This window comes from Budorcas taxicolor, chromosome Y (assembly GCF_023091745.1).
Source record: "Budorcas taxicolor isolate Tak-1 chromosome Y, Takin1.1, whole genome shotgun sequence".
NCBI classification, from domain to species: Eukaryota; Metazoa; Chordata; class Mammalia; order Artiodactyla; family Bovidae; genus Budorcas; species Budorcas taxicolor.
This window is the reverse complement of record NC_068936.1, coordinates 1,473-28,351: the sequence shown is the minus strand read 5'-3', so window position 1 is coordinate 28,351 and position 26,879 is coordinate 1,473. Positions and strand designations below refer to the sequence as shown.

At 49.3% G+C, this 26,879-nt stretch overlaps 1 protein-coding gene across 2 annotated transcripts in view; it reads right to left on the bottom strand.

Annotated features, from left to right (window-relative positions):
• LOC128071005 (F-box-like/WD repeat-containing protein TBL1X) overlaps positions 1–26,659 on the bottom strand; it is a 74,389-nt gene extending 47,730 nt beyond the window's left edge. The window contains exons 1-3 of one of the 2 annotated variants that reach the window (XM_052664004.1): positions 26,560–26,623; positions 15,864–15,957; positions 15,319–15,429 (exon numbers count right to left, since the gene is read on the bottom strand). In XM_052664004.1, coding sequence (XP_052519964.1) covers positions 15,319–15,376 — 58 coding nt within the window. In that variant the 5' untranslated portion in view covers positions 15,377–15,429; positions 15,864–15,957; positions 26,560–26,623. Of the gene's footprint in view, positions 1–15,318; positions 15,430–15,863; positions 15,958–26,559 lie in introns of both variants that reach the window. The other variant, XM_052664003.1, reaches the window with a different exon arrangement.
• Between the last annotated feature and the right edge of the window lie 220 nt (positions 26,660–26,879).

Sequence of the window (26,879 nt, the reverse complement as noted above, 5' to 3'; positions counted from 1 at the left end):
GAAACATATGTATTCTATGGGCCGTCTCAGACAAGAGTCTGCAAGCTGTATCCTCTGGGCCAAATCTGGCCCCTGGCTTGTTATTATAAATAAAGTTTTATTGAAACACAGCTACTCTCAATGGTCTATGCACTTTTGATGGCTGCTTTTGGACCACAAAGACAGAAATGACTGGTTGCAATAGAGACCAAAGCAATACCTTTTAAAGTCAGATTCTGCCAACTAATCCAGGGGAGAGACCTAAATTATGGGACTACAGGTCCTTAGGAAAGCAATTTTTGATCTGTCGGCCTGTATAACCCCTAAGATGCAAACCTAATGAGAATACTGGGAAAGGAACATCACTGCCTAGCCGCCCTTAGTAAAACAGACATGAACATACCAGACAGAGAATCAACAAGACGGAATTCAGTGAAGGGGACAAAATGTCCAGGCCGCGTGGGGTTTAATCTCAGGAATGCAAACTTAATGCTGAAAAAGAAACCAACCATCCCATCACGTTGAGAGCGAAGAAAAATCATTTAAGTGGAAGATTCTGGAGCCAGAGGGTGTGTTCTGAATTCTAGTTCTATGACTTCCTGGCAGCATGACCTGGGCAAGCCGCTATCTCCTCAACGCTTTGGGTCGCTCACCTGTCAACGATGGAGGCAGCTGTATCTACTTCTTGAAAAGAAAATGAAAGCGTTAGTTGCTCGGTCGTGTCCAATTCTTTGCAACCCCATGGGCTATAGCCTGCCAGGCTCCTCTGACTGTGAGATTCTCCAGGCAAGAATACTGGAGTGGGTTGCCATGCCCTCCTCCAGGGGATCTTCCTGACCCAGGGATCGAACCTGGGTCTCCTGCACTGCAGGCAGACTCTTTTTTTTTATCGTCTTGAGCCACCAAGGAAGCCCCATCTCCATCTTAGGGGGCAACAGTCTGACTCATCAAGAACTGAGAATCATGCCCGGCACACAGCTCATGCTCAGTAAATGGGACCTACAGTCACTCAGACAAAACAATGGAACAGATGGAAACACTGATAAGATACAGGGAGTGCCTGGCTGACAGAAAGGCGAGGGTGAGAGGACTGGGCATGGAGGCAGTCGGAAAGACACCGTGAACGAGAAATAGATGACAGTGATTCTGACATTTTCACGTGAAACCTGGATGAAGTTACGGGGTCAGAGGGAGTTCCTCTTTGCAGGGGAGGAACAGTGGTCAGGAAATGGCAATGCTCTCAGTGTGGGATCATGTTGAAGAATGCTTGGGAAATACACAATGAACACAGCAGTACAGAAGGCAACGGAGAGGCTGGAGGTGGGCCCCCCAGACCGGGGGAATCTGAGGAGAGGCTGGGGAGAGACTGCCCACTCCCACCCCCGTGAGTTAGGGACAGAAACCTAGACCTGGATGTGGGAGGGAAAGAAAAAAGGATGTCACCTTGGGGATCGTGGCATTTTAGACGTGGACAGAGGAGACATCACTAAGGCTACAGACAGAAACTTGGGAAAAAAAGGACAGTGTTGTGTCTGACAGTCCAGATGACTGGCTCGCTGAGTCTGGAAGGAAGAAAGGCAACTGTGATTGGCAGAATGAAGTACATTAAAGCTGGACACTTTGAAGGTCACATTAGAATTTCAGAGCAGGCAGATCTGAAATGTGATGGTATATGAACTTTGGAAACAGGCACCATGGTAAGCACGGTTAATTCATCTCAGCTAAAAAAGGAAACGGGAACCATCTGAGGCTTTTTCATATCGTCCCCACCCTTTAAAGGAGGAAGCAATGGCCTAAGAAGCTTTAAGGACTTCTTCAACAGCACCTAACCTTTCTCTGATGGCCATACTCATGGACACGATTTGGCTATATTGAGCAAGATGCACACTGAAACAAGTGTAACTTACATGCAGGCTTCCCAGGTGGCTCAGTGGCAAAGAATACACCTGCCAAGGCAGGAGACCCAGGAGACGCGGGTTCAATCCCTGGGTTGGGACGACTCCCTGCTGAAGGAAGTGGCAACCCACTCAAGCATTCTCGCCCAAAAACTCCCACGGACAGAGGAGCCTGGGGGGTGGGGGTGGGGGGCTAAAGTCCACGGGGTCGCAAAAGAATCAGACGTGGCTGGGAGACTAAACAAGAACTTACAAACACTCCGCCGATTCTCAAGTGCTTTTCTAGCGAACTGCTTTCTCCCGATTCTCTGAGAAGTAAACAAGCACAGGAATGGCAAACCTTGAATCTGAGCTTTGAATGCACGGACGATGGAAAGCAGCACACTCAGAAAAGACGGCACAACCACAGCCGCATGGGAAATCGAGAGGACCGTGAACCTCGGGGATGCATCAAGAGCAACTGGGCCACACTTCCGTTTTGCTACGCTTCAGTGGGTTATCGTCACACCCAAAGGGCAGTTCAGGAAGACACTCTTTTTCTGAATGAAGAGGAGCTCGTTGGCAACGGGCACCACTCAAAGAGGGTTTGGGGTGAGATGACCCCCACACAGTGCAGGGTCTTTCGAAAGCCCTAAGGGGAGATCGGCCCCCCAGACTGAGCTCTGTCCTGCAAAGGAAGCGTGGGCAAGCTTTGCTGTGGAAGGTGTGCGCAGCCCTGCCCCGACAAAGCTCTCCTGGGGGGTGCTTTATGCTCTTCTATGTGAGAGGCGTGGATATCACGTTCTCCAGCTACTTACCTGCCCCTACACCTTTTACAGTGAGTTTTCAAACGTGAAGTAAAAACACACGTGACCGATACACAACCACACACCGCAGGTGTCCACCTGGAGGGGACTGGCACTGGGTGGACAGCCTGGGTCTGCCCAGGTGCTCCTGTCCCTTCGACAAGAGTTGCAGGTCCACATAAAAGCCTGGATGGCAAAGCTCAGGAGGCTAGCAGCTCAGCCCCTTTGCCATCAGACATGCTGCTGGGAGAACCAGGTATCATCACACTGCTCAGCCAGGAGGGGACACCCGCAAGTCTGTGCCTGGTTCTCCTGGACTGGACCCCACGCACCTTTGCCCTCGGCTGACTGTAACCTGTCTCTTTTTTACTTGGGAGGTGGGTGGGGGTTGTTCCCAGGTGCTGCTAGGGGTAAAGAACCCTCCTGCCAATGCAGGAGACTTAAGAGATGCAGGTTTGATCCCTGGGATGGGAAGATCCCCAGGAGGAGGGCAAGGCAGCCCACTCCTGGAGAATTCTTGCCTGGAGAATTCCCCCAGTCCATAGGTTCACCAGAGTCACCGAGAGTCACCTGGCACCCACGTACGGATTATATCTCAATGGAGAAAAACTGGAGCTATCAATTCAAACAAAGGGCTCCACTGGATACTGTATAAACAAGCTGAACAAACAAAATATACACTTAATCTATATGATTAAGAGGAATGTAACAAAAATGGAGACATAGCATCGACTTTGATGAACCTGTTGATCTTTTCGATTGACTTTTCTTGAGACCTAAGTGCCATGTAACAAAGTGTAAGTTTGGGGTATACACGGTGATGATCTGACACGGGGATATACATTGTGGAAGAGCTACACAATAAGGTCAGCTCACATACGCAGCACCTCACATGATTAATCTTATTTACTTCACTGAGAACATTTCCACGATCTCAGCAACCTCAAGTACCCCATATACCACTATGAAGTAGGTTATAATCCATATTTTTTTGCTGTAACCCACTGCGAGTGGAATGGTTACTAAATTCTGTGAAAGTCGCTCAGTTGTATCCAATGCTTGGTGACCCCATGGAATTCTCCAGGCAGGAATCCTGGAGTGGGTAGCCTACCCCTTTTCCAGGAGATCTTACCAACGCAGGCATCGAACCCAGGTCTTCCGCATTGCAGGCGGATTCTTTGTTTACCAGCTGAGCCACAACGGAAGCCCCAGAATCCTGGAGTGGGTAGCCTATCCCTTCTCCAGGGGATCTTACCAACGCAGGCATCGAACCCAGGTCTTCCGCATTGCAGGCGGATTCTTTGTTTACCAGCTGAGCCACAACGGAAGCCCCAGAATCCTGGAGTGGGTAGCCTATCCCTTCTCCAGGGGATCTTCCCGGCCCAGGAATCAAACCCAGGAATCAAACCGGGGTCTCCTGCATTGTAGGCAGATTCTTTAGCAACTGAGCTACCAGGGAAGCCCAAATTCTGTGACTCCTAGCAAATCATAGAGCCTAGGGGTAATCTAGGACATAGGGATACATCACCAAAGAACTGGAAACAAAGAAATGAGGCATTTCTGCTCCCTCTCTCCCTTTCCTTCCTCACGGCTTGCAGGACTGTAGATCCCCAACTGGGGATCGAACCCAGGTCCCAGCAGTGAAAACGCCAAGTCCTAGCCACTGGACCACCAGGGATTTCCCTTACCTGCTTTTACATTGCTTTTACCCTGTGCTCATGAGGACAAACCATTCAGGTATTCCTTACTTATTATCTGATGAAATGAATATTTTCCTGTATGCTTTCTAAAGCAAAGACTACCACTGCCTCACAGAAGTGCTTGCCTTTACCGTTTCATAAGGATTCTCTCTGTAAATGGGGACAACATTAGCAATGTAAAAATGCCACCGCAGTCAGAGAAGTATTTTTAGCGACTCAGCTGAACAATGAGCCCTGAACCTGGGTTTAAATTAAGCTAGCTGAACCATTAAAATGCCTTCCTGAATCTGGGCGGCGGGGGGAACGTGTCTAGCATAAGAAGGCAGTACAAGCTCCCAGGAAACACAGTGGAGCCTACAGGGTGACCTGTCAGCTGCTGAAATTAGAGGGCAACGCTGCTGAATCATTTCTGGAGACGCAATTATTCACGAATGTTAAGAGTAACACCCTTTTCCTGGTTATCTAATCTCCTCACCGGGAGTCAAAAAAAAAAAAAAAAAAAAAACACCCCGAAAACCAAAACCCAAAGAAAAACAAAACCCGGATTGAAGCCAGCTACTCCCAATTATTTTATTATCTGCTGGAGAACAGTACTGGCAGAAGTTTCCCCCCTTCCTTGAGGGGAAAAATACTGTGGAAAAATTCAGTAAAAGCAGGGACCACTAGGACCACTGTTAAGAGTTCACTTGCGTTCTGCAGAAAGAATCAAAATGTAGCCCCAGACGATGAAAAAGAAGGGAGAAATGAGAATCTCGTTACAACTCCACTTTGCAATAAAAACTAACTGAAGAAACACATCCCACAACTGAAGGACGTCTTATCAGTGGTTCTCAACCAGGGGTGGTTCTGCCCTCAGAGGGGCATTTGGTAAAGGTCAGAGACATCTTTGGTTGTCACCACGGAGGGCAAGGGGGGCAAGGCGTTCGTGTCACGCAGTGGGTGGAGTCCAGGGATGCGGTCTTAAGAACCTACAATTCAGCATAGCCGCCCAGCCCATACGTCAACAGTGCTGAGGTTCAGGAAGCCTGGCCTCTAGGCAAGGTTGAGCGTCTTTAGATAATGCATGCTGTTCTGACCATTCAGAGTCCCTCCAAGAGATTCAGTTCAGTTCAGCTGCTCAGTCGTGTCCGACTCTTTGCGACCCCATGGACCGCAGCACGCCAGGCCTCCCTGTCCACCACCAACTCCCGGAGCTTACTCAAACTCATGTCCATTGCGTCGGTGATGCCATCCAACCATCTCATCCTCTGTCGTCCCCTTCTCCTCCGGCCCTCAATCTTTCCCAGCATCAGGGTCTTTTCAAATGAGCCAGCTCTTTGCATCAGGTGGCCAAAGGATTGGAGTTTCAGCTTCAGAATCAAGTCCTTCCAATGAACATTTAGGACTGATGTCCTTTAGGATGGACTGGTTGGATCTCCTTGCCGTCCAAGGGACTCTCAAGAGTCCTCTCCAACACCACAGCTCAAAAGCATCAACCCAAGAGATTAAGACCCTCAAACTGCCCACCTAGGAGAAATCTGCAAGGTGAAGACCACGAAGGGGATATTGAAAAGCTGGCAAGACATGGGACCAGGAGTGCAGAAGAACACTGAAGAACACCATTAAAATATTTATTGATTTTCGGCTGGGATGGGTCTTCGGTGCTGTGGGCAGGCTTTTCTCTGGCTGTGGCCAGCAGTGGCTACTCTCGAGGTACAGTGCCTGAGCTCCTCATTGCAGTGGCTTCTTTTGTTGCAAGAGCACGGTTTCGAGGGGCACGTGGGCCAAGTCATTTTGGCCCATGGGCTTAGTGGCTCTCCAGCATGTGGCATCTTTCCAGACCAGGGATCGAACATGGGTTCCATGCACTGGCGGGCGGATTCCTACCCACGACACCACCAGGGCTAGTCCCTGACTACGGACCTTTATCCTTCTGCTAACGATACAGCCTGTCCAGCAACTATGGTGCCAATCAAATGCAGAACGGCTTCTCACGACAATGTCCCAGGAGGAGCCAGCAAGGTGAGCCTGGTCTATGATGCGCACTGGAGTCTGCTGAATTACCAAGGAAGCAAAAATCTGGCTCTGGATACACAACAACCGCTGTTCACCTTCAGATGACTCTATTATTTTTCTGTTGCCAAAAGCCCCAGAATGGCTGTGTGGCTATCTGCTTCTAAGCACACACGGTAACGCTCAAACTCATTATACAAAAGACGCTCCATCAGAACGGAGGCCTGCGCCTTGACTAACGACCTGAAAAATCTTAATTGGAATGTCTCAGCTGCATTTGTATCACTGGCCACCTTCTCCGTCTCACAGGCAAAGCTCTGCAGAGCATGGAAGCGCACCATCATGATTTCTCTGCTCTTTTTTCATTTTAGTAATTTCAAGATGATCACAAGCTCAAAGGAAGCTGTGAAAACAGTGAAGTCATCTCACCCAGCCACCTCCAACGGTGACATCTTCTCTTGCCGTAGGACAGTGTCAAAACCAGGGAGTGACATTCAGCTGATGGGTCACCTGACTGCAAACCTTCAGCTTTCCTCATTTCTGATCGGTGTGTGAGCATCACCTAGGCACATAGCATCTACGTGAAAGCCACTCAGTCGTGTCTGACTCTTTGTGACTCCGTGGACTATAGCCCACCAGGCTCCCCTGTCCATGGGATTCTCCAGGCAAGAATACTGCAGTGGGATGCCTTTCTTTCTCCAGGGGATCTTCCCCACCCAGGGATCAAACCCAGGTCTCCTGTACTGGCAGGCAGGCTTTTTTTTAAAATCACTGAGCCACCTGGGAAGCACTTATTAAGTGAATTCCACCATGTGAGATCTTCCCGGGCCAGGGATCAAACCGCTGTCAAACCGCAGATGGATTTTTAATCCCTGGACCACCAATATGCATAATTCTCACACTGCTCAGGAACATTTCTGCAGAGCCATACATACCTCTGTGTGTTCAGAACAGAACCATCCTTCGGCTCTGTGCTTGGACTTGCCTGTGGAGGGAAAATGCCACCTAAATCTTACTCTAAATCTGCCGTGGGGGGGTTGTGGGGGGGCAAGACAGGACATATGTGTGTGCTATGTGGTCAGGAAAACTTTCTAACCATTCTCTTAACAGAAGCTCCACGAAATGAATGAAAAAATGCCATCTACCTTCCATTGAAAACCTCAAGAGTCTGGCTATGTAACATGTATTCACAAGGGTAATATAGAGAGATGTGTGTATTATGTAAACCAAATGAAACATGCCTGATTCTACCTGGCCAGTCACATGAGTGCAGATATGGGCTCGAAACTAGTCCATCCTAAAGGAAATCAACCCTGAATACTCACTGGAAGGACTGATACTGAAGCTGAAGTGCCAATACTTTGACCACTTGATGCGGAGAGCAGACTCACTGGAAAAGACGCTGACGCTGGGAAAGATGGAAGGCAGGAGAAGGGGACGACAGAGGATGAGATGGCTGGATGGCATCACTGACTCAACGGAGTTTGAGCAAGCTCTAGGAGTCAGTGATGGACAGGGAGGCCTGGCGAGCTGCAGTCCATGGGGTCTGCAAAGAGTCAGACACGACTGAGCAACTGAACCACAATAGAAAATAGCACGCGTCCCATGTGTAGGTGCTTACGTTTGAAAACCACCAGCGCTCCTCGCAGGAAACAGCAGGTATGGCTGTGCTTAACGTAGGCAACAGATATGCATAATAGATTAGCCTCTTGAGCATGAATCGTGACAACGCAGGAAGTATATTTCACTGTATAAGGAGTTTCCAATCTTATTCAAAGGTGTTCATTTAATTTTTTAGTCTTTATTCAAAGTCTTACCATGTTGCTCCTGTTCTATATTCTGGGATTTTTGGCCTCGAGGCACATGGCTCCCCAACCAGGGATCGAACCCACAACCCCTGCGTTGGAAGGTGAAGTCTTAACCACTGGACCACCAGGGAAGTCCCTCGAGGGTCTTTCTGTTGTCGTGTTCAGTCGCTAACTCGTACCCAAGGCTCTTTTGAGACACCCATGGACCGCAGCACGTCAGGCGCGAACGTTTCAAAATCCCCACAATAAGCAGAGAAATGCACCATCGTGTTGATTTCTGATATATGCGAAATGAATTTCTGCCATCTGCGCCATAACCAAAGGCTGCTTTTATTGTCTAAAGTGTTTCAAATGACAGCCACTGGGGACACCCAGCCTGGTAACACCTGACAAAACATTAGGGAAACTGAATTTCTCACTCGAGTTTCTGGTTTGCTGTCAAAGCTACCACCACAGTCGTCAAATGGTTTTGATTAAGGGCTCTCTCTGTTTTTCCTGGTGTGCAGATGTCGGTCACAGCGCTAGAGGTGGGGGAAATACTTCCCCCAAGCCATGAATACCTTGGGTGAATTTGCATGAATACCCATGCAAATCAATGCACGTGGAGTTTTAGCTTCTGCCTTCCCAGGTGGGGCAACGGTAATGAACCTGACTGCCCACGCAGGAGACTCAGAGGACGTGGGTTCGGTCCCTGGGTGGCGAAGATCCCCTGGAGGAAGGCATGGCAATGTACTCCAGTATTCTTGCCTGGGAAGTCCCACGGACAGAGGAGCCTGGCAGGCTACAGTCCATGGGGTCGCAAAGAGTTGGACATGACTTAGGGATTGAGCGTATCAACTTCAGTTCAGTCACTCAGTCGGGTCCGACTCTTCGCGAACCCATGGACTGCAGCACGCCAGGCCTCCCTGTCCATCACCAACTCCCGGACTTTACCCAAACTCATGTCCATCAGGTCGGTGATGCCATCCAACCATCTCATTCTCTGCATCCCCTTCTCCTCCCACCTTCAATCTTTCCCAGCATCAGGGTCTTTCCCAGTGAGTCAGCTCTTCGTATCAGGTGGCCAAACAACTGGAGTTTAAGCTTCAACATCAGTCCTTCCAGTGAATACTCAGGACGGACTTCCTTTAGGATGGACTGGTTGGATCTCCTTGCAGTGCAAGGGACTCTCAAGAGTCTTCTCCAGCACCACAGTTCCAAAGCACCAATTCTTCGGCGTTCAGCTTTCTTTATAAAGAAACTCCAGTTTCTTTATAAAGTTGGATGTCCAAGTCTCACATCCATACATGACTACTGGAAACACCACAGCGTTGACTAGACTGACCTTTGTCAGCAAAGTAATGTCTCTACTTTTTAATATGCTGTCTAGGTTGGTCACCAGCAGCTGCGGTGGGGTGAGGGGTAGACAGCAAAGGTTCAAGGGGGACTTTTGGGGTGGTGGAACCATTCCATATCTTGTTTGTGCAGGTGTTTACAGCACTCTGAACATCTGGCAAGTGCTGCACATTTGTACTCTAAAAAAGGTCAATTTTATGGTGTGAAAATTATACTCTGTAAAAAAAAAAAAAACATGGTAGAGATGAAGGTGCGGAAGGATGGAGAAGCTGGACACTGATCATGAAGGGAACTGACGGGCTGGGTGGCAGAGACGTTCTGCCTCAATCTGCTTCTTCAAAATCATCCGGATGACAAAAGTGACCCATGATTAACCCCCAAAAGGCAGAGGCCGATGGACTCCTAGCCCTCAAAAGCGGACTGCCGCAACTCATGCAAAAATGAACACTTTGCTGCTGGGGCTGCTCAAAATCTCTAGCTGAACTGGGAAAAAGGAAAAAAAAAGCCTTGCTTACTAACCGATCTTCTTTATCTGGCAGCCAGGAGGAGCAACCATAAACGACAGCATGCAGACAGCGCCTTCCACTGGCACGGCCCTTGCTTTAGACAACAGTGACGCCATGAAATCCCGTCTGCCTTAGAGGCTGTGGAATCCACAGCCGGGTGGAGGGAGGCCAGACAGGAACCCTAGATGATGCGAATTCTGCCTCTTGAGGGCAGAAAAGGAAGCCCCTTTCCAAGATACTTTTCCTGAGTTTGCGGAGATGTGATGTGCATTTTGTCGTAACACTTTCAGGAAAGTGTTGCTTCCGTACTGCGCCTGCCAGCTATCTGGTGGGGTGGGGTGCGTGAGGAATCAATGTTCTGATGGGGACCGTCTTCCCTGCAGCCCCGAACATCCTGACTGGCACAAGTGCTGCACAACTCTGCACCAGCCCAGCCCGTGCGGTGGCAGAGAACCTGTGCCTCGAGGCGGGGTGGAATATGCTGGGTCTACTCACTGCCTGGTTGTAAAGCCAACAGCAGACCCCCACCCCCACCCCCACCCCCGCCCCGGGATCCAGAGGCCTGCCTCCCTGCAGGGTCCTCCCCACCCACCGTCTCTCAACCTCCTGCACACGCACACCTTCTACACACACAGCCTGGGGCAGCGGGAGGGGGCGGGGGCGGGGCGGGGGGGTAGGTGACACGACTGAAGACTTGGAAATGGAACTTTCAAACCCCTAGTGGAGAAGCCACACTGGGAGGAGTTGAGTCAGTCTCCTAGCATGGTAGAGAATTTATGGATGATGGGCTTGATGCTGGTAAAGGAGAGACAGCACAGATACTTGATCAGGAGAGTCCTTCCATCTCCTTCCTGCCTTCTTTTCCTTCCCCTTCCTTCCTTCCTTCCCTCTTCTTCCTTTCCCCCTTTCAGCTAGAAAGGAGACATTATGAAGCCAAGAAGGTGCTCTGTCCACCTGGCGGCTGCTCAGTAAATTCCCTGGTGGCTCAATCAGTAAAGAATCTGCCTGCAGTGCAGGAGGCCTGGGTTCGACCCCTGGGTCGGGAAGATCCCCTGGAGAAGGGAAAGACTACCCACTCTAGTCTTCTTGGGCTTCCCTGGTTGCCCAGCTGGTAAAGAATCCACCTGCAATGCGGGAGACTTGGGTTCGATCCCTGGGTCGGGAAGATCCCCTGGAGAAGGGAAAGGCTACCCACTCCGGTATTCTCGCCTGGAGAATCCCCACGGCCAGAGGAGCCTGGTGGGCTACAGTCCACGTGCTTGCAAAACGTCAGACACAACTGAGCAACTAAACCACCAGCTAACCAAAGTGTGAGGATTTGAGATAAATGTTAAGCAATCCCACCATGAAAGCTTCACAACATTAGGCATTTCTTCTTTGGAGTACGCCCTCGTGGGGGTACCAGAGGCAGTTCCCGGACGCACACAGTCGTCAGAGGAACACACAGTCATCTCTTAACTCCTCACGCGATCTATGGGATCCTACTCGAGGCTGACAAATTACGACAGCCGCTCAGCAGATGCTACACACAACCGGCATTGATGGAATACATTGCGTCTCCCAAGGCTCCTTTCTCAGTCGCCTGGTTACAGAAAGTTTCTCAACAAATGTGAGACAAATGTAAACAGATCCTAAAAAAGGAAGTCTCGCTTTTCTCAGGGGGGGAGGGATAGACATTTCTGTGTTTATTCAAAGAGGCCAGCAACGCTCTTGCCCTGGGGGGCCCTAGGGACTGCCCACCGGGAGAAACCTTTCTCTAGGTTACACAAAAGTTTTCTTTCCCAAGTCTCTATTTATCCTCATGTTCACAGAGGGATGGCAATTTCACCTTAAGATTGTTTACACATTTGGACCGCACTTTTTCAGCCTATTTTTGTGCAGGTGTTTCTAAAGGGAAAGAATCCTGAATTCCAAGCTGGAAGTCTTCAGGGAGGCACGGTTTGGTACGTGGAATTTTCATCTGCAGACATCTCTGGGAATCTATGAGATCAGTGCTGGGAGGACACTTGGACTCCAGGTGAGAGATTTCCTGGTTAATTTCCGAGGTTAAGTTATTAGAGCCGTGGGTGTGACCTCCCTGACTGACGAGGGATGAGGTGGTAATTTTGTTCTGCTCATCATTTTTTTTTATACGAAACATCTAGCAAGAGCTAATCCGAATGGTCCACTGTATATTAGAAAGAAAGTGTAGTTTTCATGAATAATGCTAGCTAGGGTTGACAGCAGAAACAGGACCTCAGGCTTGCGTGGGGAGAGGTTTACTTATAACTTGTGGCATGCCCCACGTATTTCATTCTTTTTGTTCAAGGATCAGTATTGAGCCATTTGGGTCGCCTGCAAGACTGGCCCATCTCACCCTTGTGGGCTGATTCTGGAAGAGTCTGGACTCAGGGACTCACACTTCGATCACCCTCAATGACAGCCTGTGTGGAAGTGGGATGTGAGAACTGGCTTCTTTCTTGAATAATCAATTTGCAGACTACAGAAAACGAGACACAAAGTGAATAAAGCTTCAATACGCGCAGAACCGACGGTTATAGCTCGAACTGTGTCCCCTGCAACTGCCCAGGTTGGTAGTCCTGGCCCACAGTACGGCTCAGGATGCGACGGCGTTTGGAAGAGGGTCCCTGAAGATGTCATTTGTTAAGACGAGGTTGTGCTGGAGCACCGTGAGCCCCCTAAATCCAGTATGACCTTGTCTTTGAGAAAAGGAGAGATTTGACAGACGTGGACAGAGGGTGCCACGCACACAGCCAGAGCGCCTCATGAAGGGGAAGGCAGGTCTCGGGGGACAAAGCGCCTAGGAAGCAAGGAGCGCCAAAGACGGTCCAGCCGAAGCTGGCAGACAGGCTGGAGCAGACCCCCGTGAGGCAGACAGTCGTGGCAGGAAAGCAAGCCAGCTGGCACCCTGCTTCGGACTCTGTCCTCCACGGCTGGGATGGTGCACTTCTGTTCACTGAGTTACCCCACAGCAATTCTGTACACGCATCTGTAACCAGCCCACAAACACTCTCTCTGTGGTCGGGACCAAGAACACCAAACACCTCACCCCCATATATATATATACGTGTGTATACACACACACACACACACACACACACACACACTCTCTCACCCCACCCCATATATATGTGTATACACACACACTCACCCCACCCCATATATGTGTGTATACACACACACACTCACCCCACCCCCATAGATATATATGTGTATACACACATGCACACACTCACCCCACCCCCCTATATATATGTGTACACACACACACACACACACACACACTATATGTATATACCAGCCCACAAATGCCCTCCCTATGGTGGGGGCTGAGAACATCCAATCAACGCGCTCCCCATGTATATACATCATATGTATACACCAGCCCACAAATGCCCTCCCTGTGGGGGGTCTGAGAATATCTAATCACCCCAACTGCCATGTATATACACGATATGTATACACCAGCCCATAAATATCCTCTCTATGATGGGGGCTAACAACACCACCCTACCCTCTCCTTATATATATATACTGTACATATATGCCAGACCACAAAAGCCCTTCCTACGATGGGGGTCGAGAACATAAAATCACCCCACTTTCATACATTTACACCAGCCCATAAATATCCTCCTTATGGTGAGCACCAAGAACACCAAACACCCCACCTCCACATATATACATGGGATCTTCCCAACCCAGGTCTCCCGCATTGCAGGCGGATTCTTTTACCAGCTGAGCCACCAGGGAAGCCCAAATGTATACATCAGCCCAGAAATACCCTGTTGGTTGCCCAGAACACCAATCACGCACGCACGCACGCACGCACGCACGCACGCACGCACGGTCCAATAAATTGCCCAGAACACCAATCACGCACGCACGCACGCACCCACGCACGCTGGGTCCAATAAATTGCCCAGAACGCCAATCACGCACGCACGCACGCACGCACGCACGCACGCACGCACGCACGCACGCACCCACGCACGCTGGGTCCAATAAATTGCCCAGAACACCAATCACGCACGCACGCACGCACGCACGCACGCACGCTGGGTCCAATAAATTGCCCAGAACACCAATCACGCACGCACGCACGCACGCACGCTGGGTCCAATAAATTGCCCAGAACACCAATCACGCACGCACGCACGCACGCACGCTGGGTCCAATAAATTGCCCAGAACGCCAATCACGCACGCACGCACGCACGCACGCACGCACGCACCCACGCACGCTGGGTCCAATAAATTGCCCAGAACGCCAATCACGCACGCACGCACGCACGCACGCACGCACGCACGCACGCACCCACGCACGCTGGGTCCAATAAATTGCCCAGAACGCCAATCACGCACGCACGCACGCACGCACGCACGCACGCACGCACGCTGGGTCCAATAAATTGCCCAGAACACCAATCACGACGCACGCATGCGCGCGCGCGCACGCTGGGTCCAATAAATTGGCAGCTGGGTCCAATAAATAAAACCACACAGACACAGACAGAGACAGGGACACACAGAAACACATACACAGACAGACACACACACACCTACCCACACCCACCCACACACCCACCCCCGTATTTATATATCAGCCCACAAATGCCTTCCCTATGGTGGGGGCTGAGAACACCCAATCGCTCCACCTCCCCATGTATATACACCATACGTATACACCAGCCCATAAATACCCTCCTCTATAGTCGGGGCCAAGAACACCAGCTGCCCCACCCCCATATAGATGCACCATACCTATACACCAGAGCACAAGTGCCCTCCCGAGGACGGGGACCCAGAACTCCAAATCCTCCTCGCCCCTCACCACATCTATCACAGCTGCTCTTCATCTTAATGCGCTTCCCTTGTGGCTCAGCTGGTCGAGAATCTGCCTACAGTACGGGAGAGCTGGGTTGTATCCCTGGGTGGGGAAGGGCCCCCTGGAGAAGGGAAAGGCCACCCACTCCAGTATTCTGGCCTGGAGAATCCCGTGAACCAGACAGCCCACGGGGTCGCAAAGAGTCGGACAGGACTGAGCGACTTTCACCTTCCCTTCACTTGATCTTCATTCCAGGCTGGCTTCAGGTGAACAGAAATGTCAGCGGAAACAAGAACACGTTCTCTCATCCCACCCCAAGAGCAGGACGGCCCAGCCCCTTCTCCACCTCCCTTCAGTCCTCTGAATGAGCGTGTCCGGAGCTCTGTCTTCTCTATAGCCCGGGTTTTCCATCCGTGGTTGCTGGCCCTGCAGGTGGCGTGTTGGAAGAAGGTGTTTTTCTCCCCGCTCCGGGCAGGAAGCCAGCTTCTTACCTGACTCCTGGAGATATCGGTACACCAGGAAGTTCACCTCGTCACTGGTAATGCTCATCTTAGCCTCACCTCGCGGGGATGAGGTCTTTACGAAGCAGCAGCCACCACCCTCTGTCGGAAAAGGCGAGAGGAGAAAGCGGAGAGACGTTTCAGACACTGCCTGCGTGTTCCTCCTCAATCGCGATTCTTTCGGAAAACAATTAACACATGTAATACTCAGGAGGTAACTAATGCCCGATTCCTGCCGTACGTTCCGGTAACATAAAGGCTTTATAATTATCTAAACACATACAGGTGAAAATTTTCCCCTGTATTTTTTGGTGACATAAAGCTTTTATAATTATCTAACACATAAACATACAGGTGAAAAATTTCCCCTGTATTTTCTGCTTATGTAAAGATTTTACAATGAAACATATAAACATACAGGTGAAAAGTATCCCCCAAAACATGAGCTGATGCGTTTTAGAATGCTGGCATGGACCCATCTATAAACCACATTAACGGAAACAAAATCAGGGGCACCAGAAAATGAGAACACACACCGCGACTTGATTCAATGAAGACACTGCAGCGGTTGGTACCGAGCTTCAACAGAACCCTGGGACAGAAGGTGGCTGCTTGCACCAGCTGGCCCTTCTGTGGACAGACAAGGAAGATTACCGGGGGTACCCCCACAGTCCTGTCAACACCCCCAGGTGGGGTGACCACGTGGCCCCGTTCACACCTGTGCTTCTGCAGCACAGATGACTCACAGCAACCTCCCACACATCAAAGTTCCATGCTGAACCTGACGGTCACCGAACCGACAGGGTGCACCCACGTGGCCCCAAGACACACACCAGCGAGGAGCTGAGTCATCGACACAGTGACGTGACTTCTATCAGGAGGCGGGGAGTCAGCAAGCTGCCCCATGGACACAGACCGAACCAACAGAGTTCGATTCCGCGGCAGACTGGCCGAGACCCCGGCATCTTCAAGGATGGGCTGAGTGCTCCCCGGGACCCAGGAGCAGGAAGACCAGCCTGTGTGCCTGGACCGTGGACTCTGAGATGGCAGGAGTCGGCCTGTGTCATCAGCCAAGCAGGATTCTTACAGAGCTCAGAATGCCTCTGCGTGCTAACTTGCTTCAGTTGTGTCCGACCCTCTGTGACTCCCATGGACTACGTGTAGCCCCGCCAGGCTCCTCCGTCCCTGGGATTCTCCAGGCAAGGATACTGGAGTGGGTTGCCATGCCCTCCTCCAGGAAAATGCTTGTGCTGGCTGCAACGAAGTTAGGGGAACCCCAGGGCGATGGTTCGGACCTCCAACGATTGATTGGCTGGAGGTAAGGGGAATCATGTCCTGAGGGCACCAAGGAGAACAGAGAACGTGGCACTCGGGGTGTCAGGGGGGGCTTGAGGCTGAGCCAGGAGGCCTGATGCTGACTGCACCTTCATCCCTATGCAGCTGTGGACCGCAGGCCTCAATTTTCCACCTATGCCAACTGTGGATGCTAACAACCGCTGCCCTCCCCCTCCCCCGGGAAGGTGGTGAGGATGACATGCTTCTACACACACTTCCAGACCAGGGCCCCGAGCACCGCAGAGACCCAGGAGGGCTCTTAATCCTACTCCGCCCCCCTGCAAGCATCCTCAAAGCAGAGAGGCCACACTCGCCCCCAAGGAACACGCCTCCAAAAACAACAACAAAAATGGGTTCTCTATTAGTGACATGGTGTTTATTTTCTTGCCTGACCCAGTTATGATTCATGCATGTGAGTGCTCTGTTGCGCCCGGCTCTTTGTGACCCCTATGGACTGCGGCCCGCCAGGCTCCTCTGTCCATGGGATTTCCCAGGCAAGAATACCGGAGTGGGTTGCCATGCCCTTCTCCAGAGTTTTCATTGGAGGCACCTCCCATTAGGTAGATCTGAGATCTTTGTGGTTGTGACTGGGCAGAAAGGAAATGACCATCTTCACTGTGTGGTAAAAACCACATATTCCCTCACTGTTCTGGTTTCAGAGGAAGAAAAAAATCAGTGTGAGCTGATGACACGTCTGGAGACTTCCTGCTTTATTCCAACATAAATAACCACTGGGGGGCTGAAATCCATCAGGAAGCTGAAGGGACGATTATTTACAGTATTTTTCCTTTTTTAACAACTTAATTTCCAGGTGGCAAAAGACCCTTAATAACCAAGGTCACAAACAGTTTGAAATTCAGTTGCAAGAGAAGTCGTGTCTATGATGTTATACTTAACATGGAGTTATACTTAACAGGACCTGCTGTCCAGCACAGGGAACTCTGCTCAATCCTCTGTAATAACCTTATGGTTCCCAGGGGGAAGGAAGGGGTAAGGGTTAGTTAGGGAGTTTGGGATGGACATGGACACACTGCTGTGTTTAACATGGAGAACCAAAAAGGACCTGCTGGACAGCACAGGGAACTCTGCTCAATGTCATGTGGCAGCCTGGATGGGAGGGGAGTTTGGGGGAGAAGGGATACATTTAATGTACGGCTGAGTCCCTTTGCATTCCACCAGAAACTACAGCAATGTTGTTAATCAGCTGCACCCCAATACCAAATACAAAGGTAAAAAAAAAAAGTTGTTTTTTTCTTTTTTTTTAAAAAAGGGAGCAGGAAATGGTGTCTAAGGGTTTGGCTGTATTGCGTGTACAGTATTTAATATGCTCTCCTACTCCAGGAAGGAACAGGACCACTCCCCAAACAATAAAATCTGAACTGCTCTGTGATGATCTTGAAGGATGTAATGACCACAGAGCCACTTGAACGTTGGCTCTGGGAGATGAAGACAGAAAGGGCGAGTGAGTTTCCCTGCCCATGGGCGGAGAGCCTGGTTCGGAAACAGTGACTCCAGGGTGGGGAGCGTGGTGTTCAGCGTGATATCATCCGTGGCAGAAGTTTCTCTCTTAGCAAATCGGTGCCGTTAGGACGCGGTCTCGTAACATCCTCTCGTGCATCCCCTTCCTTCATTCTCCAGGGATGGAAGAAAAAGTCGGTCTGAGGTCTTGTCTCTGCTACGAGTCTGCTGGCCTGGACGCTGGGAGAATGCATCGCGTAAAGTGATCTTCTGGACGAGGCTCAGGGCTCTGGGACTTGATTCCACGCGGGGTGAGGGTGCAGAGCCAGAGCTGCTGGAAAATCTGCTGTAAATGACCTCATTGCAGCAAGGCGCTTTCACAGATTCTCTGCCGACTGCAACGCAGTAGGTCTCACGCCCTGGCTTCCCTTCTCCGTAACACTGGGGGTGGTTTAGCTGATCAGTCGTGTCCAACTCTATGCAACCCCATGGAATGTAGCCCGCCAGGCTCCTCTGACCATGGGATTCTCCAGGCAAGAATACTGGAGTAGGTTGCCATTTCGTCCTCGAGGGGATCTTTCCAACCCAGGGATCCAACCTGTGTCTGCTGTACTGGCAGGCGGATGCTTTACCGAGCCACCGGGGAAGTCCATAACATTGCTCTCTTTTCAAATGGAAACTGTGTTTTCCAGTGGCCAGTTATGAAACTAGAAGTTTAATGTGTGCATCAACATTTACATATAAATGCTCTTGTACACACTGCTGGAGACGAAGGTGGAGAGGAAGCAAGCTTGTTTCAGCAGGTTGCACACCTGCTCTGCTTGCGTTAACTAAAACGAAGCCGCCACGTAACTGCTGGAAAACGACTGCAAACTTTTTGTTGTTGTTCAAAGACAGTAATGAGTACTGTTCAACAAATGATGGCTTTTACAGTTGGACTTCAGCTATTGCAGAATATATATATACAGAATAGATTGGACAAAGAACAAGAAAATGTCAACAGTGGTTTCAGCTTCTTTCCCCCCTCCGCCAGACTTATCTTCATTTTAGTAAAGAGTATTTGCATGCATATTATTCTACAGTAAGAAAGAGAGTCCCCCCCAAGGTAAGATTTTTCACTAATTTTATATTTATATTTATTTACTTGGGAACCCAATGGTCCAAAATTATAAACATAATCAAAGAACTATTCTTTCCTCACCAGAGTTCACATGCCCAGCAGTGGCACGCATGCGTGCCAGCTTGCGTCGGTGTGTCCGACTCTTTGCAACCCTATTACCTCAGCCCGCCAGGCTCCTCTGTCCATGGGATTTGCCAGGCAAGAATGCTAGAGTGCGTGGCCCTGTTCTCCTCCAGGGGATCTTCCCAACCCAGGGACTGAAAGCCTCCTGCATTGGCAGGCGGGTTCTTAACCACTAACGCCACCATCTGAATAAGAGAATGAAGTAACCTAGTAAGATTGTAGTCCTCATAAGGATTTTCATGACTGGTAATGACGTCCACGATACAGTGCTATGTGAAAAAAAAAAGGAGGCTTCAAATGGAATGCGCGTGTGCCTAAGTTTCATTTTGTACACACACACAAGGCCTCCCCCGGTGGCTCAGTGGGTAAGCAATCTGCCTGCAACGCAGGAGACCCAGGTTCGATCCCTGGGTGGGGAAGATCCCCTGGAGAAAGAAATGGCAATCCACTCCAGTATTCTTGCCTAGAGAATTCCATGGACAGAGGAGCCTGGCAGACTACAGTCCATGGGGTTGCAAATAGTCAGACACGACTTAGCAACTAAACCACACAAACCACACACACACACACACACACACACACACACACGTGTACACATAAAAGATACCCTCTGAAATGTAAACAGTAAAATAAAATACATTGGTCTCTCCAGGGCTGGGATGATGCTGGACTTAAATCCATGTACATGTGGCGTGCCTTTTCAGTATTTTCCTAATTTCCTCCTACGAACGTGAACTGCAGTCACATTCATTAGAATGTAATTAAAATCTGGCAGCGTCTTCAGAAATCAGTATGAGAACACCCCAGCTAAGGAGGAAAGAAATTGGCAGGGTTGAGACAGCAGGGAGAAGGGAGCCTCCTCGGGTTAGAAAAATAATGACGTACTTCACAGAAATCAAAAAACACCCCCACGGTGAGGCCTTCTGAAAGGGGCCTCTCTGAGCCTATTTGCCCACCCGGATTCATTAGTGGCTGGTTGGTGAGCTCCGTTCCGACCCTGTGCACACAGGCATGAAGCATGGAGATGCGAGAGGACGGGGTGTCCTGGCCCAGACGTGCTGCCAAGACCACATGTCCCCTCCCGAGCAGCCACAGGTCCCCATCTAGAACCCTCTGAGCCGCACACCCTGCCCAGCCCACACTCCTCTGCCAGATCGGGAGGCAGGTCCAGAGGGAAACCTTCCTAAAAAGTCCACCCCGATGACAGCAAGCCACTGCTAAGAAAGGTCTGCATCACAGAGAGACAGACACACACGTAACTCCGACAGCACGGTTTCACTTTACAGCCTTCCGTCCACGCGGTGAAATGCAAGTTCAGGCCCCCAAGCTATCGCAGCTAAGTGCCTCGGGAGATACGGACAGCTTCAATGTAAAAATGTCCTTTCCCTCCTTTGCTGGAGGACGTGGGTCTGCCAGCTAAGGCTTCCGATTAGTCTGTAAATTAATTTACAGACTTTAATTATCTCTGAGACCAAGGGGCTGGAATGAGAGTCTCTGCACTAGGCCCTCTGATAAATCACAGGAATGTACACAGGCTGGTTACGAAAGCTCTCAGACACTGTGATTTTCAGCCACATACGCAAGATTTATCTTGGCCTGGATGATTCCCTTTTCTGTGGTAGGTGGAGTCCTAAGTGAGGTCATCGACTCCTATAATGTGGTCTCCAGAGTTTTGAAAAAAAAAAAAAACAACCCTGTGGCTTTCTCTGTAAATATAAAGGCAGGCGATGCTTTGCCCTCTGAGTCAGCCTGTATGTCAAAAACCTTGGTGCTCAAATAGGGAGATGTTGAGGGCAGGGGGAGGAGGGGGCGACAGAGGATGAGTTAGCTGGATAGCATCGCTGAGTCAACGGACATGAGCAAACTCAGGTCAACAGTGAAGGACAGGGAAGCCTGGCATGCTGCAGGCCACAGGGTCACAAAGAGTCGGACACGGCTGAGTGACCAACAACAGAATATATTGTGATGCCTCAGCTTTAAATGAGCATGGTGACCCATGCCTCTATTCTTGCCTGGGAAATCCCTCGGACAGAGGAGCCTGGTGGGCTACAGTCCATGCGGTCTCAAAGAGTTGGACACGAGTGAGCACGCATGCACACGCACCACCACCAACAACACACCGCGTAAAAGAAAAATACTAAAAGCATCGTGAAGTCAAGCGGGTCTCTTGACACTTAAATCAGCAAGCGGAAGGCATTCAGTTTTCTCATCCAGCGCTCGGCAGGTGAAATGCCCACAGCCAGAGGACTGCGGCGATCAAAACACAGAAAGAAACACTGATGGGAGCAGGGAGGGGTCGTCAGTCTCGGTACTGTGGACACTCGGGACCACATGGACCTCTGTGATGGGTTCCCCGATGCCCTGGAGGATGTTGAACAACGTCCCTGGTCTCCACCCACTGGGTGTCAGGAGCAACATCTTCCTCAAAGGTCTCCAGACATGATCAAATGTCCCCTGGGGAAGGCTGGTTACACACGTCCAGAGCCACTCTGCTCATGGAAGGGCCTACAACTCCTAAAGTCCATGAGCAACTGCAGGGTCTTGGCCAAGCAACCACAACTTAGTAATAAAGTGTGAGTCCCTTCAATAGTGTCTGACTCTTTGCGACCCCATGGACTGTAGCCCGCCAGGTTCCTCTGTCCGTGGGGATTCTCCAGGCAAGGATACTGGAGTGGGGTTGCCACGCCCTCCTCCAAGGGGATCTTCCTGACCCCAGGATCAAACCCGTGTCTCCTACCCTGCAGTCGGATTCTCTCCCATCTGAGCCATCAGGGGAAGCACAATGTGGATGCTGTCTTAAGCTCTCCATGGACCTCGCACGTTAGAGGCCCTTCAACTCAGAGCTCACGGTTGGAGGAGAAATGAGACAGGTGTCTTTCTCAAGGTCAAGGCTGGTGCACTGCAGCCCACAGGCAGATTCACACGTTGCCCACCTTCCGTAAGGCTTAGGAGCTATCCACGGAGTCTCTGCTCCTACATGGTTGCAAAGAAAATCAAAACAGTCCTATTCTGCCACTCCTGAAATTGCGATGACACTGGAATTCCAGTGCCCATCGGCGACGTATTACCGATGTCACTCAGCCACACTCGTTCACTGGTGTACGATAAGTAGCGGTTCTCACAGGGTAAAGGCAGAATAAAGTAACGGAGACCCCGGGGCCCACAAAGCATCAACTATCAACATCTACTCTCTGGCCCTTGATGGAAAACGTCTGCCAACCTCGCTCGCCCGAAGATTCTCCCCTCTCTACATTAGAGCAAGCCCGCCTTGTCACTTTCCGGCCGGAAATCTTCCTGTCTGGGAACCTGAAGGTGAGGCCCCAAGAATGTGGACGGACGCTCCTCAGGGATAACCCACCGGTCTCTCTGCAATGAAGAGCCAAGAAGAAACCACAGCCGTCATCTGCTGTTTGTCCGTTGCTTTCTGAGGAGGGACCTGCTGAAACTAGGCTAAGTCAAATGGGAACAGACCAAGGTCCATCTGGTCAAAGCTATGGTTTTTCCAGTAGTCCTGTATGAATGGGCGAGTTGGACCATAAGAAGGCTGAGGACCGAAGAATCGATGCTTTAGAACTGTGGGGCTGGAGAAGACTCTTGAGAGTCCCTTGCACTGCAAGGAGATCCAACCAGTCCATCCTAAGGGAGATCAGTCCTGGGTGTTCATTGGAAGGACTGATGCTGAAGCTGAAACTCTAATACTTTGGCCACCTGATGTGAAGAGCTAACTCACTGGAAAAGACCGTGATGCTGGGAATGATTGAGGGCAGGAAGAGAAGGGGACGACAGAGGATGAGATGGTTGGATGGTATCACCGACTCAATGGACATGGGTTTGAGTAAACTGTGGGAGATGGTGATGGACAGGGAAGCCTGGCGTGCTGGAGTCCATGGGGTTGCAAAGAGTCACACAGAACTTGGCGAATGAATAACAACAGGAACAGACACGAGCCCTCACTTTCTAACGCACAGCACCCAGCACAGAGAGAAAGGGCTGTGATTTACAGCTGACTCCCAAGCTCACGGTCACGGAGGCACCATGGGCACTGTGGTATGTGAGCAGCAATGCTTTTCCCCAGCATAATCCCAAATGAACATCCACATATCGAAACTGCACAGGGAATCATCAAAGGCTACACAAAATTCCAGAGTCATCTATGAAGCTAAACACCAATGCCCAACTCACAACAGGAAGTCAACATGTGCACTCAATTCAACTCACTCAAAGCTTATGTGTTCCCTGAATACTGAATTCAGACTCAATCAAGACACTGGTGAGCAACAGACGTTCTCTCTCCCCTCTGCCCTCTGACATTTAAACTATGACTCAATTGCATTTAAAAAATACTGACTGACGGCGCGGCCACTTTGAAAAAGTTGGGATGATTCTTCCAAACGTTAAACAGAGTTACCATATGACCAAGCAATTCTCCTCTCAGGTATATACCCAAGAGAAAATGAAGGTACATATCCAGATAAAATTTACACACGAATGTTCATGGCAGCGCTATTCTGAACAACTCAAGAAAAGTAAACACGACTCAAATGTCCATCAGCTGATGAATGGATAAATAGAATACAGTGGTACATCGATATAAATGGAATATTCTTTGCCCATTAAAAGACTCATGCTACAACCTGAACATGCGATGTCACAGACTCAATTAACCTTTTCTAATTTTTTATTTTTAAAAAAACCAAACTACCCCTTCCAGATAATTAAGTAAAATATTGAAATTCTAATACAGCTGGCCCTTGAACAAAATGGAGTTTGGGGTGAAAATCCCACACAGCTGAAAATCCACTTATAACTACAGTGGGCCCTCATATCCATGGTTCCTCATCTGTGGATTCACTCACGGACTCTGCATAGCAGTTAGGTATTTACTGGGGGAAAAAAAAAAAAGACCCATGTATAAGCGGACCGGTGCAGTTCAAACCGGTGCAGATGACCCCAGTCAAGGGCCAACGGTACATATTTACCTTGCTACATGTTTGCTCTTAAACAGAATTACCACATAAGATTGTTCCTGTGGTTAAATTTGGGCCTATCATTTTACTTCTGATTGGTCCTTTTTAAAGCAGTACAGCAAAAAAATCTTCTGCAAATTTCTACCTTTTATGTTTTTAAAATAACAAAGCTCCTATCAGTGTTTTTTTTTTCCCCATTAAAACAATTAAAGAATCAGAAAACACACACAAAAAAGGGTAAAATCAAACGCTAAAATTCCGTCTCCCAAAATATTAACAGCGCTTCTTCTTGATAGAGGCTGGAGAGGGGAACCCTCAGCTTTAGGTTGAGACGTGGGCTTCAACTCTGGTTTTTCATTTTTTGGGGGGTCACAAGGCTTTCGGGATCATAGTTCCCTGACCAGGGATGGAACCCGTGCCGCCTGTAATGGAAAGTGCAGATTCCTAACCACTGGAACCACCAAGGAACTCCCTGGGCTTCCATTCGTGATGTCTGTGCATCTATGACTGTTTGGTTTGCTCCTCTGGGTACTCCCTGTCATCTCACTAGATCTATTGATAGTAAGCTACCTGTTTTTCTAATAACTTTCAAGGTTAAGTAGGAAATCAATTTGCAGATAGACACAAATCATATTAAGAAACTAACAAAGCAAAGAATTAAGATACAAGAGCCAAATAAGATACAGACTCATGCCCTCAATTATAATCCATTTTGCTGCTTAATTTTAATTCATAATGCTGATGAGAGGCATTGATTTTAGGTGGTGTCATCTGCTCCTGGTAAGACCCAGAAAAGTTTAAAATAGCTGGTTCCGTATTCAGCTTCATCTTCAGTTCAGTACAGTCGTATCCAACTCTTCGCGACCCCACAGACTACAGCACGCCAGGCTTCCCTGTCCATCACCGACTCCCAGAGCTTGCTCAAACTCATGTCCATCGAGTCGGTGAGGCCATCCAACCATCTCATCCTCTGTTGTCCCCTTCTCCTCCCGCCTTCAGTCTTTCCCAGCATCAGGGTCTTTCCCAATAAGTCAGTTCTTCGAATCAGGTGGCCAAAGTATTGGACTTTCAGCTTCAGCATCAGTCTTTGCAATGAATATTCAGGACTGATTTCCTTTAGAATGGACTGGTTTGATCTCCTTGTAGTCCAAGGGACTCTCAAAAGTCTTCTCCAACACCACAGTTCAAAAGCATCCATTCTTTGATGCTCAGCTTTCTTTATGGTTCAACTCTCACATCCATACGTGATTACTGGACACACCATAGCTTTGACTAGACGGACCTTTGTTGGCAAAGTAATGTCCCTGCTTTTTAATATGCTGTCTAGGTTGGTCATAGCTTTTCTTCCAAGGAGCAAGCATGTTTAATTTCATGGCTGCAGTCACCATCTGCAGTGATTTAATTTCATGGCTGCAGTCACCATCTGCAGTGATTTTGGAGCCCAAGAAAATAAAGTCTCTCACTGTTTCCCCATCTATTTGCCATGAAGTGATGGGACCCGATGCTGTGACCTTCATTTTCTGAATGTTGAGTTTTAAGCCAACGTTTTCACTCTCCTCTTTCACTTTCATCAAGAGGCTCTTTAGTTCTCCACTTTCTGCCATAAGGGTGGTGTCATCTGCATATCTGAGGTTATTGATATTTCTCCTGGCAATCTTGATTCCAGCTTGTGCTTCATCCAGTGGGGCATTTCACATGATGTACTCTGCATATAAGCTAAATAGGCGGGGTGACAATATACAGCCTTGAGGTACTCCTTTCCCAGTTTGGAACCAGTCTGCTGTTCCATGTCCGGTTTTAACTGTCCGTGTCTTAACCTGCATACAGATTTCTCAGGAGGCAGGTATGGTGGTCTGGTATTCCCATCTCTTTAAGAATTTCCCCAAATTCTTAGAAGGCAAAAAAGCCCAATTCATCTTAAAGAATCAAGTTAGTAGCACATCATTATTTAATAATGCTTCGTCTATTACCTTCATGGAGAAGGAAATGGCAAGTACTCCAGTATTCGTGCCTGGAGAATCCCATGGACAGAGGAGCCTGGTGGGCTACAGTCCACGGGGTAGCAAAGTCAGACATGACTTAGCGATTAAACAACAATTACCTTGAACTTCAGCAAGACGACCTCAGACATATATCATTTTAAAACAGAAGGTGTTCAGTTTTGGCAAAATGCAGTTGTGTTTGAAACGAATTTCAGGTAGAGAACAAAGATCAAATGTAGGGGTGTACCTTTAGGGCGACTTCATGTGTAGACCTCTGAACCAGTGGGCTCCCCAGCACCCGATCATAGGAACCGCCAAGTGTCTGCTGGGACCTGCCTGGTGAGAAACAACGAGATTGAAAAACAAGAAAACGACAAAACCAAAATAAACCTGAAAATCCTTTGGGAATTGTTCACCTTTGATCTCTCCTATTCTTCTTTTCCGTTGTGATCTCAAACACGTGTTACTGTTTCATACCCTCTGTCTTCAACTTTTACACAAACTATGCACTTTTATTTGCAATGTAAAAAAGGAAGTAATTAAAACCAGCCATCAGCATTATGGTAC